The sequence below is a fragment of the Bos taurus genome, chromosome 14 (genome assembly GCF_002263795.3).
Source record: "Bos taurus isolate L1 Dominette 01449 registration number 42190680 breed Hereford chromosome 14, ARS-UCD2.0, whole genome shotgun sequence".
NCBI classification, from domain to species: domain Eukaryota; kingdom Metazoa; phylum Chordata; class Mammalia; order Artiodactyla; family Bovidae; genus Bos; species Bos taurus.
The window spans coordinates 21,069,724-21,087,957 of record NC_037341.1 but is presented as its reverse complement, the minus strand read 5'-3'; the positions used below and the strand labels follow the sequence as shown (position 1 = coordinate 21,087,957).

Below are 18,234 nucleotides of genomic sequence, written 5' to 3'. Positions count from 1 at the left end.
TTCCCTGGTGGCTCAGCTGGTAAAGAATCTGCCTGCAATGTGGCAGACTGGGTTCGATCCCTGGGTTGAGAAGATCTCCTGGGAAAGGGAATAGCTACCCACTTCAGTATTTTGGCCTGGAGAATTCCATGGTGTTGCAAAGAGTCGGACACAAGTGACTTTCACTTTCACTTTCTGGATGTGCCAAGTGCTTCTTTAAAAATGGATTTGAGGGAAGACAAAGTTCTAGGAGGAGAACATCTACATTTCATTTCTTTCACTGGATATTTAGTAAGCTTTTCAAATCAGGAAGCAAATGTTTTTTCTGACATAAAAATTTCTTGAAATTTCCTATTAAAAACCTCCTCTTCTGGGACTTTCCTGGTGGTCCAGTGGTCAAGATTCTGTGCTTCGAATGCAGGAGGTGCAGGTTCAATGCCTGGCCATCTCTCTAGCGGGATCTGCCGGCCCTGGCCCCCCACCTGCTATCGTCCTCTCTTGTCTTTTCTCTCTGGCATCTACTGCCTCTTGAATCACTCTCATCTATGTCCCCTTTCTGATTACTCTCCATGCATGTAGACACCAGCTCTGCTCCTGTGTGCAGCCGCCTGTCCAGATTTCGAGTCTACAGACACCACTTCTTTATTCATCTTTGCTGCATCAAATCTACCCTTGCTCTAGGCTTGGTCTCACCCAACACCCATCTTGTCAAGGTCACGGGTGTCTCGGTAACTCTTTGTGGTGGGAACTGGAGTCTTGTCTTGCACTCTCTCAGTAGTATCGGCACAGCCGGGCTCTCCTCTCCCAGCAACTCTTCCCGAAGCTCCCAGGACCCCACCCTCTGCCGGTTTCCCTCCCACGTCCGTGGATCCTCCTTAATCCTCTCTGTTGGCATCTTCAGGATTAACCTTTCCCCTTCTCTGAAAAAAGCCTCTGAGAACTCCTTCTTCAAGAATAATCCATGCCCTGGACTGTAAGAGATTAGCCGCCCCCTAGCACCACTGGAACATCACAATTTGTATGAAAAACAAGACAACTTTGGTGTCTGGGCCCCCAAATAATTATGTGAATACCTAGTGTCAAGACAATGTGATTCCTCGTTGGGAATAGGTAGACAAATTCTGGACAAATCCGTGGCCGTTGTTCTTTGTATGACATCCTCTCTCATCAAGTGAAAGGCAAAGCCTAGCTTTGCAATAACAGCAAATCTCAGACTTAAAAGAAACACCTGTCTTACCCAGATCATCCAGAAACTGGAGCAAGGATTAAGTTGCTAAGCTTGCTTAAAAAGGTGCAGGCCCAGAAGGGTGAGGTAAGACGCAGGGGAGAGGACAGGCCAGTGTGTGTGACAGCGCTTCACACCTACCAGTCCACGCGGGACTCTGGAGCGGCCACAAGGGGGTGGGTGTGGGCAGGATGAGGAGTGGTGTTTGTCCAGCTTCCCCCACCCAGTCTCGTTCCTCCCTGTTCAAGGCTCGCTCCCAGGCCCTAACTCCCCATTCAGACGTCTGGCCACACGGAGTGGCTCCCATGTCTCCTAGAGCTCTATCTGAGTCTGCGAGTGGAGGGGACTCAGCCTGGGAGGGACCCCAGCTGACCGGGAGGAAAGGGCAGTCAGGGTGCCTGAATAGAACATCCTGGACCTTCTATACTGCCTCCTCATGAAGCGCTTGTCCAGGCTGAAGTTTAGCACTTCCAGAATTAGCTCCTCCTTTCATTAGACATCTTGCCTTGAGCTGAAACCTGACTCCTGATGGTCAAGGTGGCCTTGCTGCCGCCCGTGCTGTTCTTTCCGAGTCCAGGCACTGGTCACGTGTCCCTCCCACAGCCCTGTGGGGTCAGAGGGCAGTCCCCAGGGCACAGAGAAGGAGCATGATGCTTACGTACACCTGCCAGCAGGGCTGAGTGTCCATGGCCATTGTGAGGTGAACTGGACATGAGCCTGAGCTCGGACTGAGCCAGGCGCTGGACAGTCACCTATCCTGCCCACTGGCCCTCAGTCCCCAAGTGGAGACACCAAGGCCCAAGTTGTTTCCACAACTGTCCTGGGAAGCCTCCTGGGTTACACAAGTTTCCCTGAGGTCACCTTGGCTCATATCCTGCCATTTCCACCCTGGAGTGCAAGCAAGGGATGAACAAAGTCCTCTTGGTTTCGAGCTTAATGTGGTCTTTCTTCAAGTAGCATACACATACACACAGACACACACAAACACATATACCCACATAACACACACACATACACACACACACACACACATATATATACACACAAACACATATACCCACATCACACACACACACATATATATACACATAAACACATATACCCACATCACACACAAACACACACCTATATACAAATATAAACACATACACACATATATACACACACACATACACAAACTTCAACCCTAAAATCTTCCCCCACAGCATCAAGTGTGGAACCTGATATGCAGAATTCACAGGTGCACTTCCCAGCTTACTTTTCAGCATTTAGAAGTGTTTCTTGTCTTCTAGCAGAGTTATCAAGTGTTACTATATTGAATTCATTTACAATGTTTCTATTCTGTTCCCAGAAAACTCTAGTTGCTCAAGGACTGTGTGAAAACTGATGCAAAGAACTGACTCATTTGAAAAGACCCTGATGCTGGGAAAGATTGAAGGTAGGAGGAGAAAGGGACGACAGAGGGTAAGATGGTTGGATGACATCACCGACTCAATGGACATGAGTTTGAGTAAACTCCAGGAGTTGGCGATGGACAGGGAGGCCAGGCATGCTGCAGTCCATGGGGTCACAAAGAGTCAGACGTGACTGAGTGACTGAACTGAACTGTGTGAAAACTAACTGCCAAACCATGGAAACAGAAAATTAATGTTAGGATACTATTCCTATTCTGCAGTTCTTATTTGAAAAGTTCTGCATTCTGCATGTCACAGTGTTCACTGATGTAGTTCCTGATGGGTGCAGGTATTAGGTCACTCAAGGTGGAAGCCTGGGGAAGCCTCTGTCGACAAGAGCAGTGTGAGCTCGGTTTCTGGGAAGAACATGTTGGGAATTTCTCACAGGAGACCTGGCCATATAGAGGCATGCGCTGTCACAATGCTCTTAGGGACGGCAGACTCAGAAAGTCCCCACTGAGCACACAGCACACTCCCCGGGGCTGGACTGTGTGCTCAGACCCCAAGGGTGGGAGGCAGGGGGGACCCTGTCCAGGCTGCTGGCCTAGCCGGGCAGGAATGAACTTCTGGTGCCTCCTGGCCGAGGCTCCAGCACACAGTGTCTGAAGGGCTTTGGCTCCCATGCCGGACCTTTGGCCCAAGTGCAGGGTGTTCCAGCACAGCTCAGGTCCTCTCCTCCCCCTGTGGCCTGCCACTCAGCCTCCCACTCAAATGTTTTTATTAGTAAGAATGACATTCCCAGTCTCATTTAGGGCAAAAAGGGGAGTTGTGTCTGACTCTGCGACCCTATGGACTATAGCCCGCCAGGCTCCTCTATCCAGGGGATTCTTCAGGCAAGAATACTGGAGTGGCTTGCCAGTCTCTCCTCCAGGGGATCTTCCCAATCCAGGGATCGAACCCAGGTCTCCCACATTGCAGGCAGGTTCTTTACGGTCTGAGCCACCAGGGAAGCAAATAGAGAAGTGGCCCACAAAACGAGGACAAAAGTTAATTTCTCAAGGAACACATTCTGCAGGGTTTTAGTGACTGTTCCTCCCACCCTGTGAAAGGTAGAATGTTTGATTCTGAGACCCTGGTGTCATATTGGGGGAGAAGGAGGGGGCAGGAGGGAGAAGAGGAGCGGAGAAGACGGAAGGTAACCAGAACTGATCTCAGAGCACACATCACAATGAAAAGAGGGGGTCTGAAACCCAGACCTGCTTGAAGTCCCATTTACCCCGTTTAACCTTATCTCTGTCAATTTCCTGTTTTATTAAACAGTCACCTCCTCTTACCTAGTCTGGCTTTACCCCACCCTGGTTAAAAAGTGGGCTTTATGTATCTGACAGTTGACATAAAGGAAGATCTTTATTTATTTATTTATTTATTTATTTAACTTTAAAAACCCCATTTATTTGAAAATTAAATGTCCACTTTTTTTTCCTTTTTTTTTTAATTCTTTTTTTTTTTTTAACTTTACAATATTGTATTGGTTTTGCCATATATCAACATGAATCCGCCACGGATATACACGTGTTCCCCATCCTGACCCCTCCTCCCTCCCCATACCATCCCTCTGGGTTGTCCCAGTGCAAACATATGTGAGCCTTGGCAAAAACTCATGTCAAGGTAGGGCTGGGTGTGCCGTCTGATCCACGATGCTGGTGTCTCAGGAAGTCAATGTTTTGCTTGAGGCCTGCACGGAAATGAGGGGTGGGGCAGGGCTGTCTTCTGACCCACCAAGAGGCAAAACCTGGTAACTATCTCTTCTGTCTCAGCCGGAACCTACCTCTGGAGGTGGGCAGACCCAAGGCCATCAGTGTCCCAATGCGCTGATAATGTAAATATTTAGCTTTAGGGTTCTTTAAAGGGGATTTGGCTTTTTCAATGAGCTAATTGAAATGGGAAAGTGAAAACAGAAAGAATATAATTTACATTACCTGTATAGTGTACAAAAATATTGTGCCCCTATGGAAATACTTTAAAGTCTTATCTCTGACTGATACATCCTGCAGTCAATGCACACTAAGGAAAGAAACTGATAAACCAGTACATAAACAAGTAACCTTGGACACAGAGTCTGGGAGGAAGCTTTGAAGTTGTCTCTTAGCCAGCCCACTCAAGTAGAACATGAAACAAAATGTTAGGCTGCTACTTGGGTTGTTTCAGCAGCATCAAGGGGCCAGAAACCATGTGGAGTGTGGTTTTTCCCACCAGTATAACATTCACCAGGAGGAGGGACCAAAGATCCAGGGTGACTTGCAGGCAGGTGCTAACAGCTGCGGGGCCTTTGGAGCATTTTAGCCCTTTAACCAAACAAGTCTCCTGGGCCAAATCCCTCTTGCCTCCTAAAGAAGCCCTTTAAGAACCACCAGAGTGTTTCAACGTCCACTTTGCTCTAAATGGGTGCTCAGTCAGTCATGTCCAATTCTGGTGACCCCATGGACTGAAGCCCACCAGGCTTCTCTGTCCATGGGATTCTTGAGGCAAGAATACCGGAGTAGGTTGACACTTCCTTTTCCAGGGGATCTTCCCAACTCAGAAATCGAACCCAGGTCTCCTGCACTGGCAGATGGATTTTTAGCACTGAAACTCCTGGGAAGCCCTTTAGCTTTAAATAGCAAGAAAAATGGGTGGAAAGCTTGTCAGAGACCTTAGTGGAAGAAAGTTAGCAACAGGGGAGCCCGGAGCTGTGTGTGGTAAGGATGTATGAACCCCAGTGTTGCTATCAGGCAGCGAGACAGGAATATCAGTGGTGATGCACTCACCATAATCATCGCTAAGACTGGTCAACACACTCCTAGTGCAGTGACCTCCATGGACTCCCATCTGAACGTGCTGTGTCTGAAGCTGCACCATAACATGAAGCGTCTTGTGTTTTCAGACAGGCCTAGCGGGCACTGAAATGTGATTTATGCAAGGAGAAATCACCATCCAAATGTGGGTGTTGTAATGTTGGATACCAAGTGCTTATTAATTTAAATGGTCTTTGGAAATTATTGGCAATAAAATGTTAATAACTTGTACAATATTAACATTGAATGCAATTAATTTGCTAATAAAATTAGTATCCTGAGTGACCGTACATGAAAGAATGTAAAAATTTTGGTTTCAAAATATATTAATGGTGCTACATAATATTTTAAGATCATAAAAAAGAAAATGTGAGGTTGGAGAGAGAAGGAGAAAGTATACAGTTAACAATTCTGAATGTAACAGTCTACAAGCCACTGCACGTTGTGAGGACATTCTCTATGATGAACTGGATTTTCTGCCCTAGTGAGTTCTAGAAATAGCCTCTTCAACATCAAGAACAAGAACCAGGAGTGCTGGTTGCATAACTTCACTGAAGAGGTGAGAATGGAAGGAGAGTTTAGAGATGGAAAAACAAGGCCCCAAGAGTGTGAATGACTAGTTCAAGTTCATGCAAGGGTCTTGAAAACAAGTCTTCAGGCAGGTGCTGGGAACCTTTGGTGGTGCCAGCCTGGCTGCGATGAATTAAATCATTCCACTTGGAGACACAGCTGGGGAACCTCGCTCTCGGTGAGGAGCCAAAGCAAACAAGGGCACAGGGTGAAGTGGGGGCCGATTCCTGGGACACCAGCTGAGTGCTTGTGATCAGCCTCCCATTAGAATATTTTCACTGGAATTTTTTAAACTTTTACTTCAACCGTGTCCCACACCCAAGATTTGCAAATCATATATCTGATGAGGGATTAATATCTAGAAAATATAAAGAACTAAAACTCAAAAACAAGAGTAACAGCAAAAACCCATCAACCTAATTTTTAAAGGGCAAAATTCTTGAGTAGACATTTCTCCCAAGAAGACACACAGGTGGCCAATAAGCACACAAAAAAATGCTCAACAACACTATCTACTAAGTAAATGAAAATCAAAGCCACATAGAGAAATCACTTCTCGTTAGGACGGCTCTCATGAAAAAATAAAGCAGAAAGCTGCAAGTGTGGGCCAAGATGTGGAGAAACTGGAACGGTTGTGTATCAGTGGTGGGACCTACAAAAAGATGAAGAAAAGTAGACCTGTATGTCAATTCCTCAGACAGAATTTTTTATTAATTCATTTATTTTGGTTGTGCTGAGTCTTTGTTGCTGCAAGAGGGCTTTCTCTGGCTGCGGTGAGCAGAGGGCTGCTCTCCATGCTGTGGAGCATGGGCTTCTCATTGAGGTGGCTCCTATTGTTGTGGAGCACAGGCTCTAGGGCTCTCAGGCTTCAGTAGCTGTGGCGTACAGGCACTAGTTGCCCCATGGCATGTGGGATCTCTCCTGATCAGGGGTTGAACCTGTGTCCCCTGCATTGGCAGGCAGATTCCCACTGTACCACCAGGGAAGCCCCCATTAGACAAAATTAAAACATAGAATTACTATGTTACTGCTAAGCTGCTAAATCACTTCAGTCGTGTCTGACTCTGTGCAACTCCATAGACGGCAGCCCACCAGGGTCCCCCGTCCCTGGGATTCTCCAGGCAAGAACACTGGAGTGGGTTGCCATTTCCTTCTCCAATGCATGAAAGTGAAAAGTGAAAGTGAAGTCACTCAGTCATGTCCTACTCCTAGCGACCCCATGGACTGCAGCCAACCAGGCTCCTCTATCCATGGGATTTTCCAGGCAAGAGTACTGGAGTGGGGTGCCATTACTATATGATCCAGCAATTCCACTTCTGAGAAAATACCCTAAAAGAATTGAAAGCAGGAACTCAGACATTAGTTAGTACACCCAAGTTCACAATAGAATTAATCACAGTGGCCAAGAGATGGAAGGCCACCTAACGATCATCAGTGGATAAATGGGCACACGAAAGGCAGTATGTACTGGCAGTGGAACATCAGCCGTAGAAAGGAAGGGGTTTCTGAGACAGGCAACGACATAGCTGAACCTTGAGAGTATCATGCTGAGTGAAGCGTCTGTCACAAAAAGACAAATACTGTGTCTCACTTGTGTGAGATACAAAAAGTAGTCAAATTCATAGAGACAGAAAGTAAATGGTTGGGACCAGGGACTGGGGAGGTGGAGTTAGCATTTCACGGTTTGGGAAGATGAGAATGTTCTGGAGATGACGGTGGGAATAGTTGACCAACAGTGTAAAATATACTTAGTGCTACTGAACTGTACATTTAAACGTGGTAAAATGGTAAATTTTATGTTTATGTATTTTACCACAATTAAAAAAAAATCATACAAAGTAAAAAGAAAAAACCTGATACAATTCTCTTTTGAATATTATAATAACAAATAGTGACCAGGAAAGAATGAAAATGAGGTCTTACGCAATATGAAAGGGGCTTCCCAGGTGACTCAGTGGGTAAAGAATCTGCCTGCAATTCAGGAGACACCATTTGATCCCTGGGTCACCAAGATCCCCTGGAGGAGGGCATGGCTACCCACTCGAGTATTCTTGCCTGGAGTATCCCAAGGACAGAGGAGCCTGGCGGGCTACAGCCCGTGGGGTCACAAAAAGTCCGACACGACTGAAGCGACTGAGCACACACACACACATGCAATATGGAAGATAACAATGAGTTCTAAAAACTTTTGACACTCACAATTATTTGAACAGAAGACTGTCCATTTCCTGGAAAAGAATTTCTTTCTTTAACTTTTAAAATATTTTAGCCATTTCAAAACATGGCTTTCTGCCACATTATTACAGATGCTGTGGGAGAAAGATTTCTTAGGCCCTATTCAGGGACCTGTTTGTTATGTCCAGACACTTTTTCTGTTAAAAAAGTCTTTCTTCTATTTAAACCAAATGTCTCCCATTGCAATTTAGTCTCATTTCTTCTTTTTTAAATCTCCAGTGGATTTGTTGTATTTAATTTATTAGAAAGGATTCCATTTCCAGACTTTTAAACAATGTGGCAATTAAGCTGTCTTTCAGGAAGCAACCTGCATCTTAGGTTTTCAAAACCTTTCATTTCCTTCACAGAAACAGTGCCGTGGAGGCCAGAGCTGGATCCCTGAGACTGAAGCCTCCTTTAGGAGCGCCAGTCCATGGCAGCCACAGTGGTTTGGGTCAGTCCCTGCTGCTGCTGCTGCTGCTAAGTCGCTTCAGTCGTGTCCGACTCTGTGCAACCCCATAGACGGCAGCCCACCAGGCTCCCCTATCCCTGGGGTTCTCCAGGCAAGAACACTGGAGTGGGTTGCCATTTCCTTTTCCAATGCATGAAAGTGAAAAGTGAAAGTGAGGTCATTCAGTCGTGTCTGACTCTTAGGGACCCCATGGACTGCAGCCTACCAGGCTCCTCTGTCCATGGGATTTTCCAGGCAAGAGCACTGGAGTGGGGTGCCATCACCTTCGCCGGGGTCAGTCCCTATGATGTTACTAAAACAACAAGGACCATCTGCTCCCAGCCAGCACTCCATCCTGGTTAAGGAGCTGTGTTTACTGGTTATATTTAATTAAGGAATAGGTTTAGCTTTCTGTGACCAATCTATTCTGTAATCAGATAACTTGCTTTCTTGATGTACTATTTTTTTTTAAATTTTTTATTTATTTTAATTGGAGGCTAATTACCTTACAATAATATTGTGGTGGTTTTTGCCATACATTCACATGAATCAGCCATGGGTGTATATGTGTTCCCCATCCTGAAACCCTCTCCCTCATCCCTCCCCATCCCATCCCTCAGGGTCATCCCAGTGCACCAGCCCTGAGCACCCTGTCTCATGCATTGAACCTGGACTGGCGATCTATTTCACATATGATAATATACATGTTTCAATGCTATTCTCTCAAATCATCCCACCCTCGCCTTCTCCCACAGAGTCCAATGGTCTGTTCTTTACATCTGTGTCTCTGTCACTGTCTCGCAAATAGGGTGATGTTCTATTTAATTAATGAATAAAAGATTAATAAGAAGAGTAGAGTTTTCAGCCACAAAAAATAAAATAAGGCCATTTTTAGCAACATGATGCATCTAGAAACTATCATGCTAAATGAAGTCAGACAGGGAAACACAAATATCATGATGGTATCACTTATATGTGGAACCTAAAATATGACACAAATGAACCTACCTATGAAACAGAAGCAGATTCATAGACATAGAGAAAGGACTTGTGGTTGCCAAGGGGGAGGGGGTGTGGGGCAGGGACGCACCGGGCATTCAGGATGAGCAGACAGAAACTTTTATATACAGAATGGATAAACAACAAGGCCCTACTCTATAGCACTGCTGCTGCTGCTGCTGCTGCTGCTAAGTCGCTTCAGTTGTGTCTGACTCTGTGCGACCCCATAGACGGCAGCTCACCAGGCTCCCCCGTCCCTGGGATTCTCCAGGCAAGAACACTGGAGTGGGTTGCCATGTCCTTCTCCAATGCATGAAAGTGAAAAGTAAAAGTGAAGTCGCTCAGTCGTGTCCAACTCCTAGCAACCCCATGGACTGCAGCCCACCAGGCTCCTCTGTCCATGGGATTTTCCAGGAAGAGTACTGGAGTGGGGTGCCATTGCCTTCTCCGACTCTATAGCACAGGGAACTATATTCGATATCTTATGACAAACCATGAGGAAAAAGAGTATGAAAAAAAATATATATGTATGTGTGTGTAACTGACTCACTTGGCTATATAGAAGAAATTAACAGCATTGTAAGTCAACTATACTTGAATAAAATAAATTAAAAAATAAAGAATGTTAGATAATGGGAAAAAAATGGATTTCATGGTTCCTTCACCTAACTCCTTCTACCACATCTCACACACACACACACACACACACGATAGAGGTTTGAAATTTAAAAATATATATTTTTATAAGTTTTCCTTTTGGAATTCTTGGAGGATATACTTCGGAATCACAAAGTATATCCAATAGAAGCTATTAATCTCATTGCAAGTAAAATAAACTACACCAATAAATCTGTATTTCTAGGATAGTTTCTACCTGGTTAAATATTTGCATAATCCAGGAACTGGAATAAATATTCAGAACTGGAGGTCAAGCTTTTTCTGTTCTTATCTATTTCCTCATTCCCCCAAGTAATGACATGCTGCTAAAATTTACAGAAAGAAAAAGCAGAAGGCAATCAGTACATTTTAAAGGTAACTTCATATTTTGATCCATGAATGTAAAATGTTTCACAAATATATTCTTAGCAAGAAGGCTGTTCTAATTCGTGGGTTATCAGCATTCATTTCTCTTAGTGTAAATCATTCTTTTTCCCGTCTTTTTAAAACTTAATAAAAAGCGACTTAAGAAGGCAGAACTAATTAGGCAACACGTGTGACCACTGAACTTAGTGGCCAGAACTCCTGAGTAAAATCACCCACAGCCTGCAGGCGCTCACAGCGTCTGGGCCCTCCTGCTGTTTCATTTAACAGCCCCTCTGTCACCCCCACTTGCTACCGCCTCTGCGCATCTTCTCTCTCTCCTCAGATTATTTTATTTTTTATCTAATTCATATATATTTTAATATGAATGATCTACGATGACCTTTCTTTCTTTTTTTCTTTATTGCCACTCCACAAGTGGGATTTTAGTTTGCTGACCAGGGATCGAACCAGCTCGCCTCACATTGGAAGCTTAGAGTCTTAATCACTCAGCTGCCAGGGAAGTCTCTCAGACTGTGTTAAAGCAGGGAGGGGTCACAACTTCTCTCTCCCACACAGTGTGATGCTGCGGTTGCTGTGAGCCCCTGCCTTTCACACACACTTCTTACCATCTGTTATTTTCCTGAATTAATCCTTCTAACAAGGGAAGGATGGTCTCACCTTACTAGAACAAAAGAAACTGTAAAGGCTCTGTTATGATATAGTGGAAGACAGAAAGATGATTTTTTCTTTTTCACTAAAAGGCATTTCTTTACTTTAGGAAAAAAATATTTCAAGGAAAGAAATATTGACTTTTTCATTAGTACATTTCTTCTTGTTTTCAAAGAGGGTGCTGGGCTATGACACATGGTGACTTTGAGCATTTTGAAAAGGCCAGAGCTTTCACAATCCATCAACAGAACCCGATGTCCTTGTGTGTAACCACCTACTGGCCCATGGGCTTATCTGAAAAGGCACGACTTGGAAGGAATGTTGAAATTTAAAAGGCCATTGTCCTTGGTATAGACAACGACTTCCTAGAATTCAACAGTCCTATTTCCTGTCATTTTCATCTTTGGGAAAGTCATGATTTCTGTGAGATGTGACATTTATTTATGGTACTTTTAAAAAGTGTTTGATATGAGCTATTTTCTAATAATTACATAAGGACAAAGTTAGAGGTTGAACCTCAGGTAAATTTACCCACAAACACACCCACATTTATCGATTCAAAAAAAGCGCAAAACACTCTTTCATGTGCTATTATATAACTTATGGCTAAAAACATTTATCTTCAAAGCATGATCCATCATGAATTTTTTTTCTTATTTTTGATACAACAAGTTAAAGCACTGTTGGACTGTCTTTCATGCTGATTGCAAAGCAATGAACAAAATCCCAATGTACAAAATTGTACTCATTGCATAGATCCAAATGACTGATGATTGGAATGCATGCACCTCAGTTGTTTGAAGCTTCTCAGTCAATTACAAAACAGATGAAGAATTCGGGACTCTAACGTGAAATTAAGGAGTAGGTGAGAAATGCTAAATAAAGGAATCTGCTCCTATTCAAAGAACATTTTGCACATTTTGTAAAAATGTGCTGCGTTTTATAAAAATCTAGCATCACTGTTCCTAAGTCCTTTTTTCTCATCTAAAATGGCAAAGAATGAAAAACTTCAGGTACTTTATTCAATTAAACTGTGATATATTTTAAAAGTTCTGAGTTTGAAATTTAATAAGGGACTAGACCCTATTTCTCAAAACTCTGATCCTCAAACCACCTGCATCAGAGTTATCTGAGTTGTATTTTTCTCTTAAGGCCTTCAGCTCATTGGATAATGCCAACCTACCTTGTGGAGGGTACTCTGCTTTCCTCAAAGCCTACTGACTTAAATGTTCATCCCATCTTAAAAATACCTTCACAGCAGCATCTAGACTGCTGGCCAAATATGTAGAAACAATGATCCAGGCACTTGACATTTACAATTAACCACCACACAATGGGAAAATAACACTGAATTGATACATGCTTTGTCAATGTAGTAATATTTCCCTTTTCAATAGAATGTTAGAGTTGGAAATATGTTTAAAAATGAAGCGTCTTGACATCAGAGATGCTCAGATCACAGTTGACAACAATCAGAATCACAGAGAGCTGTGTCCTTCAGTTATCTGCTGCTTCCCCAATGACAGACACAATCCTGGCACTCAAGGATGAATTAGTGAATTGCTAACACATACAGCACCACCACGTGTCAGGCGCTGTTTCTTCACAAGCATCATTAAATCCTCATGACTGTTTTGGGACATGGGTCCTCTGTGACCCCACTCTACAGATGAGGAAGCAAAGGCGTGGAGACACTGAGGACCACACCCAAGCTCAAGTTGCTGCAGGAAGCAGAGCCAACACTCACATCAGCCACTGTGACGCCTGCGTACATTTGCTGAACTGACTAATCTAACAGTCCTGTGAGCCCTCAGAGTCCCAGAGGAGCACAGCTCCCTGTGTTGTTCAGAGTCCCTCCTTTGGCCTTCTGCAAGGGAGGGAAGTAGTCCCAGCAAATACCAGCTCTTCCCCCAAATTCTCCCTCTTGCCTCTTCAATCCCACCCAGAATTCCACCCCAGGCATCCTTCAGGCTGCCTGGGGTGGGTGACTTGTTAGTGTTGGGAGAACTCACTTCATAGCATCTGGTCAGTCCTTGGGGAAATGTTCTAGCACTGCTTTTAGGATCTGACAGTCCTTGACGTGTGTTTTATAGTTTACTATTTTGAGTTCTCTGCAAAGCCCAGAGAATAGTGAAAGTTGTATGGATTTAATATCATGGTGTCTTAGCAAGGCTTACAAGACCCGTGGTTCAGTGTTAAATTGAAAGTTCTGTGAAAAAGACATTATTTCATCTTATTTATTTAATTCTGTCTGCAAAATGTGAAATACTTCTTCTCTACTTATTTATTCCCAACTTAATTAGGGTCCCAGAGTCAACTCCTATTTATAGAGGTGTTTTCTCGAACCAGAGTAGACACCTAGGGATCCCTACAGAATGAGATCCTAAAGGGCTTTTGATGAACCTTGATTGCAGAATTAACTCACATGCATCAACTGAGAGAAAAATGCTAAGCATAAGAGCTGTGAGATGTTTTATTCAAGGTCTTATTGAGAACTATGGGCTTCCTTGGTGGTTTAGATTGTAAAGAATCTGCCTGCAGTGCAGGAGACCTGGGTCTGACCCCTGGGTTGGGAAGATCCCCTGGAGAAGGGAATGACAACCCATTCCAGTGTTCTTGCCTGGAGAATCCCATGGACAGAGGAGCCTGGTGGCCTACAGTTGATGAGGTCACAAAGAGTCAGACACAATCGAGCAACTAACACACACACACACACACACACACACGCACGCACATTGAGAAATGTAGCCTGGGAGGCAACCTCTCAGGAGCTCTGAGAAGTTGTTCCAAAGAGCGGGAGTGGGAGTGGGAGGTGAGTTTATTCATCCTTTCGGCTGGGGATTACATGCAGGCAAGTCTACATCGCAGTAAAAGGTTACTGGCAGTCACAAAGGTATCTTAAGTTAATGATTTTAGTTCTTTTCTCTGATGGGAAGATGCAAAACTCTGGGTTCATCACCATTCTTCCTGAGACATACACTTTACTTTCTAGTGGCCTGTTTTTCTCATGCCATCGCCTTAAGCCCCTCTGGCTGAAGCAGAGGGCACAGGCCTGCAGTGCGTCAGTCCCGGCACAGGCTGGGTGCTAAGCCAGGTCTCCAAGCTCCATTTAAACCAGGCTTGCTTAGAACTTGGATTAAGACCCCAAGACAGTACAAATGCCGTCTCAAGAAGACAGGCAAAGGCCCTCTCAATTAGCTTGCCATGGGCCCCAGGTGGGCAAGTCCTCGTTCTCAGACAGGAGGAAGGTGAAGTGCAGGGGCTCCATTCTGGGATAAAGGGGAAGGCAGATTTGAGATGCTCGAGGTGAACTGATTGCTCAAACAGCCTCTGACCGAGTCCTGGTATACTTGTTTCCTGTGTTTCGGGAGAAGAGATGCTGTGGGCTACATTCCTTTGGAGGAAATTACAGAAAAGTGTTAAGTAGTTAAACAATAAAACAAAACAACAGGATCTCTCAGTTCTTGCAGCCACAGATGTACTGGCACAAAGAAGGGCATGTGGTCGGCCGTGGAACACTGTTTCCACTGAATGATGCTGTGAGCTTGTTAGAAATGCAAACCCACGAGGCCCATTGAGAGCGTCTAAATCAGAATCCCCAGGGATGGAGCCTGCCAAGCATCAGCTTGTGCTGCTGGAAAACATAACTTGTTTTGCACCAGGAGGCAGGAGAGTGGATAGTGGTGAACACCAGCCACCCTCACTGAGCCAGCCTGCTGCAGGCACTGCCCGGCTTCCAGACACAGAAAGATAAAAGGCCAAACAAGTGCCTGTGTGCACAGAGCTCACCTTCCATAGCCATTTCCCAGAGGTGCTAGTGGTAAAGAACCCCCCTGCCAAGACCCCCTGGCAAGACATCCCTATCCCAGTATTAAGGCCTGGAAAATCCCACTGACAGAGGAGCCCAGTGGACTGTGGTCAATAGGGTTGAAAAGAGTCGGCCATGACTAAGTGACTTAGCACGCATGCACGCACCTTCTAGAAGGGTGAGTTTCATAAATGCATAAACGGCTCAGTTTCCCATGAGGATGAGAGCTACAGTGAGAATAAATCAGGGTCATAGGGTAGAGAGTGACGAGCACAGCCTTGAGGGAACCCAGCCCTGAGAAGTGGACATTTGGATGAGAAATGAGATGGCAAATGAGACAGTAAACCGTAAGCTGCACAGAATGTGCTATGCTCCGTGTGTCCACAATAATTATGATTATTAAGATTCGGGGGAGCAGATACACATAATTAATAAAAGAAGACTTTCTGGATTATGTAAAACCTGAATCAGGCATTTTGCCCGCCCTGCAAGACATTCTTAGAGGTTAAAGGAATTTATTCATAGAAATTGAAACCTGGAGTGACTGGAGGTGCAAACGCCTGAGAACAGCTTAAGTCACCCCTGGAGGGTCAGCAAGTGTGGAATAAAACCAGGAAGCAGGTCCACTGGACCCACAGAACAGGAGCAGGAAATCCTGCAACAGACTGACCCAGCTGGCTAAAGCTCTCCACAATTCTAAATAAAGAGATATTCAAAGTTCATTTAGAAGAGCCAATTCAAGCCCATTAAACTATGGTATGCAAAATTTGTGGCAAGAAATTATGCATGCTTGAACTGTAAACTACACAATCCTCATTCTCTAGTCATTCTTCTCATTAAGTCCTTTTTTGAGTCTATGTTTATAAAGTCCTGCTTCCCTGGTGGCTCAGAGGATAAAGCATCTGCCTGCAATGCAGGAGACCCGGGTTTGATCCCTGGGTTGGGAAGATCCCCTGGAGAAGGAAATGGCAACCCACTCCAGTATTCTTGCCTGGAGAATCCCATGGACAGAGGAGCCTGACAGGCTACAGTCCCCGGGGTTGCAAAGAGTCGGATACGACTGAGCGACTTCACTTTCACTTATAAAGTCCCAGGTGGAAGAACGCTTCTAATTTCACTATCATTACAATTGTATTACAAATATTAAAAAACGATAACAACCTTGAGAGGTCGCAGAGGTTGTAAAGTGGGAAGGGAAGAGGTAAAGGGTCAGTGGAAGGGAGTACGAGGCTGCAACAGGAGACGAGGGCTGACACAGATGGTCCTAAAGACGGAAATGGTAGTAGGAGACATAAATGCAAAAGGGTAAACGCAGGGGAGCAGGAGCAGTGAGGTAAGTGAACCATCTCCACATCTGCTGTTCGAAGAGGAGAAGAGTGTCCGCATGTGACACAGCAGTTAACCTGTGACTTTAGAAAAAGAAATGAGCGTCCTAAGCATTTTTAAAGGAGTAGTGAGGAGAGTGGGTCAGGGATAAGGAAGGATGGGTGAAGGAACTGTTGATGGTTTCAGTTCTATAGCAAGATTTGGCTTTTATTCATCATGACACATGTGACTTTGATACAATTGAAAAATGCAAATTATAAAAGCCTTTCCAGGGACCATTATAGATGAATCCCTGGGTGAGTAGGATCTGATGATGAACTTCAGGGCGGCTGCCACGCTCGGATGCTCACAGCAAATGAGGTGCAGTTCTGGATTCAGACTGCCATCTTCTTTGTGTCCTCACATGGCAGGCAGGAGGGCTGAGGGAGCTCTGGGCTTCCCTGGTGGCTCAGATGGTGAAGAATCTGCCTGCAATGTGGGAGACCAGGGTTCAATCCCTGGGTCGGGAAGATCCCTTGGAGAAGGAAAATTCTTGCCTGGGAAATTCCATGGATAGAGGAGCCTGGCAAGCTACAGTCCATGGGGTCACAAAGAGTTGAACATGACTGTCTAACACTTCACTTCTTCATTAGCTAAGTTCGGGGCAATACATATACATTTATGCTGAGTGCATTTCTGTTTCATGACTTTTATTATTCTGTTCTCAGACTGAAAGCATCTTGAGTCATATTTTCGATTTTTTTTTTTCTTGTCTGCTGCTGGTTATTTTACCTTTTCAGTGGCAAACAAAACTTTAAACTCTCTTGCCTCTGAGAACTGGGCCTAGGGTCCTCAGAAGAGTAGCTGTTACTAGAATTGTGGTTTAGTGTGAAGGAAGTGGCTTCCTATTTGAGAGCACATTTCTCAGCTTCATAACACAGCAGTAAACAGGATTCCTGGGCTTCTGGCTTGAATATCTAGCAGGGAGACTTTTCACACTCATATTCTGCTCTTTTCTTCTTGGAAAATTACTGTCCCCCGCCCACAACCTTTGCCAGTAGCTTGAGCCGTGCGAGTAATTCTGGCCAGCAAGTTGGATTATTCATCTGCTGGCGTTAGTGAGCTGCAGAGCTCTCTTTCCCCATGGTAAGGGCTGTGCAGAGCACATGTTGATTTGGTGGGGTCTGGAGTGCTGAGCCAGCCCACTGAGGACAGCGACCTAGAGTTCACCTGCTGGACCTGTGTCCTGGGAGCCAGTGCAGTGTTGTGTGGTAAGAGCGGCCCAGTCTCCCCAGTGCAGCTTGAGAGTAGTACAGGGTTTTGTCAGGGAGCCACACAGTGTCTCCTCCAAATATGCACACTTGACCCTGAAAGGGTTCTCTACTAATAACCATAATGGGAGGACAGTTGTCACCTGGGATGGCCACAAGCAGACCAGGATGTACGGTCATCTTCAGTCTGTGGCCTGAGAATGTCTGACCACCAGACAGCTGCCCAGTAACATTCTCCAGTGGTATACTGGAATGCAGTTCAAATTGCAGCAGATGGTGCAATTTTAGAGCCTAAGTTAAAACAAATATTCTTTCCTAGTCAAGTGAATTTTGGGTGTGAGCTCATAATCTCTGGAACTACTGAGAAATTTCAATTTGAACTACACTTTCAGATCTCCTGTGTCTATAAAGGGGCTTCCTCGGTGGCTCATTGGTAAAGAATCTGCCTGCAATGCAGAAGCCACAGGAAATGAGGGTTTGATCCCTGGTTAG

General features: G+C 44.8%; 1 protein-coding gene across 1 annotated transcript in view; it reads right to left on the bottom strand.

Annotated features, from left to right (window-relative positions):
- Nucleotides 1-856: 856 nt before the first annotated feature.
- LOC104974020 (proline-rich protein 2-like) overlaps nucleotides 857-18,234 on the bottom strand; it is a 27,345-nt gene continuing 9,967 nt past the window's right edge. The window contains exon 3 of the mRNA XM_059874379.1: nucleotides 857-16,960. Within this exon, the coding sequence (XP_059730362.1) occupies nucleotides 16,867-16,960 (94 nt within the window). The 3' untranslated portion in view covers nucleotides 857-16,866. The remainder of the gene's footprint in view (nucleotides 16,961-18,234) is intronic.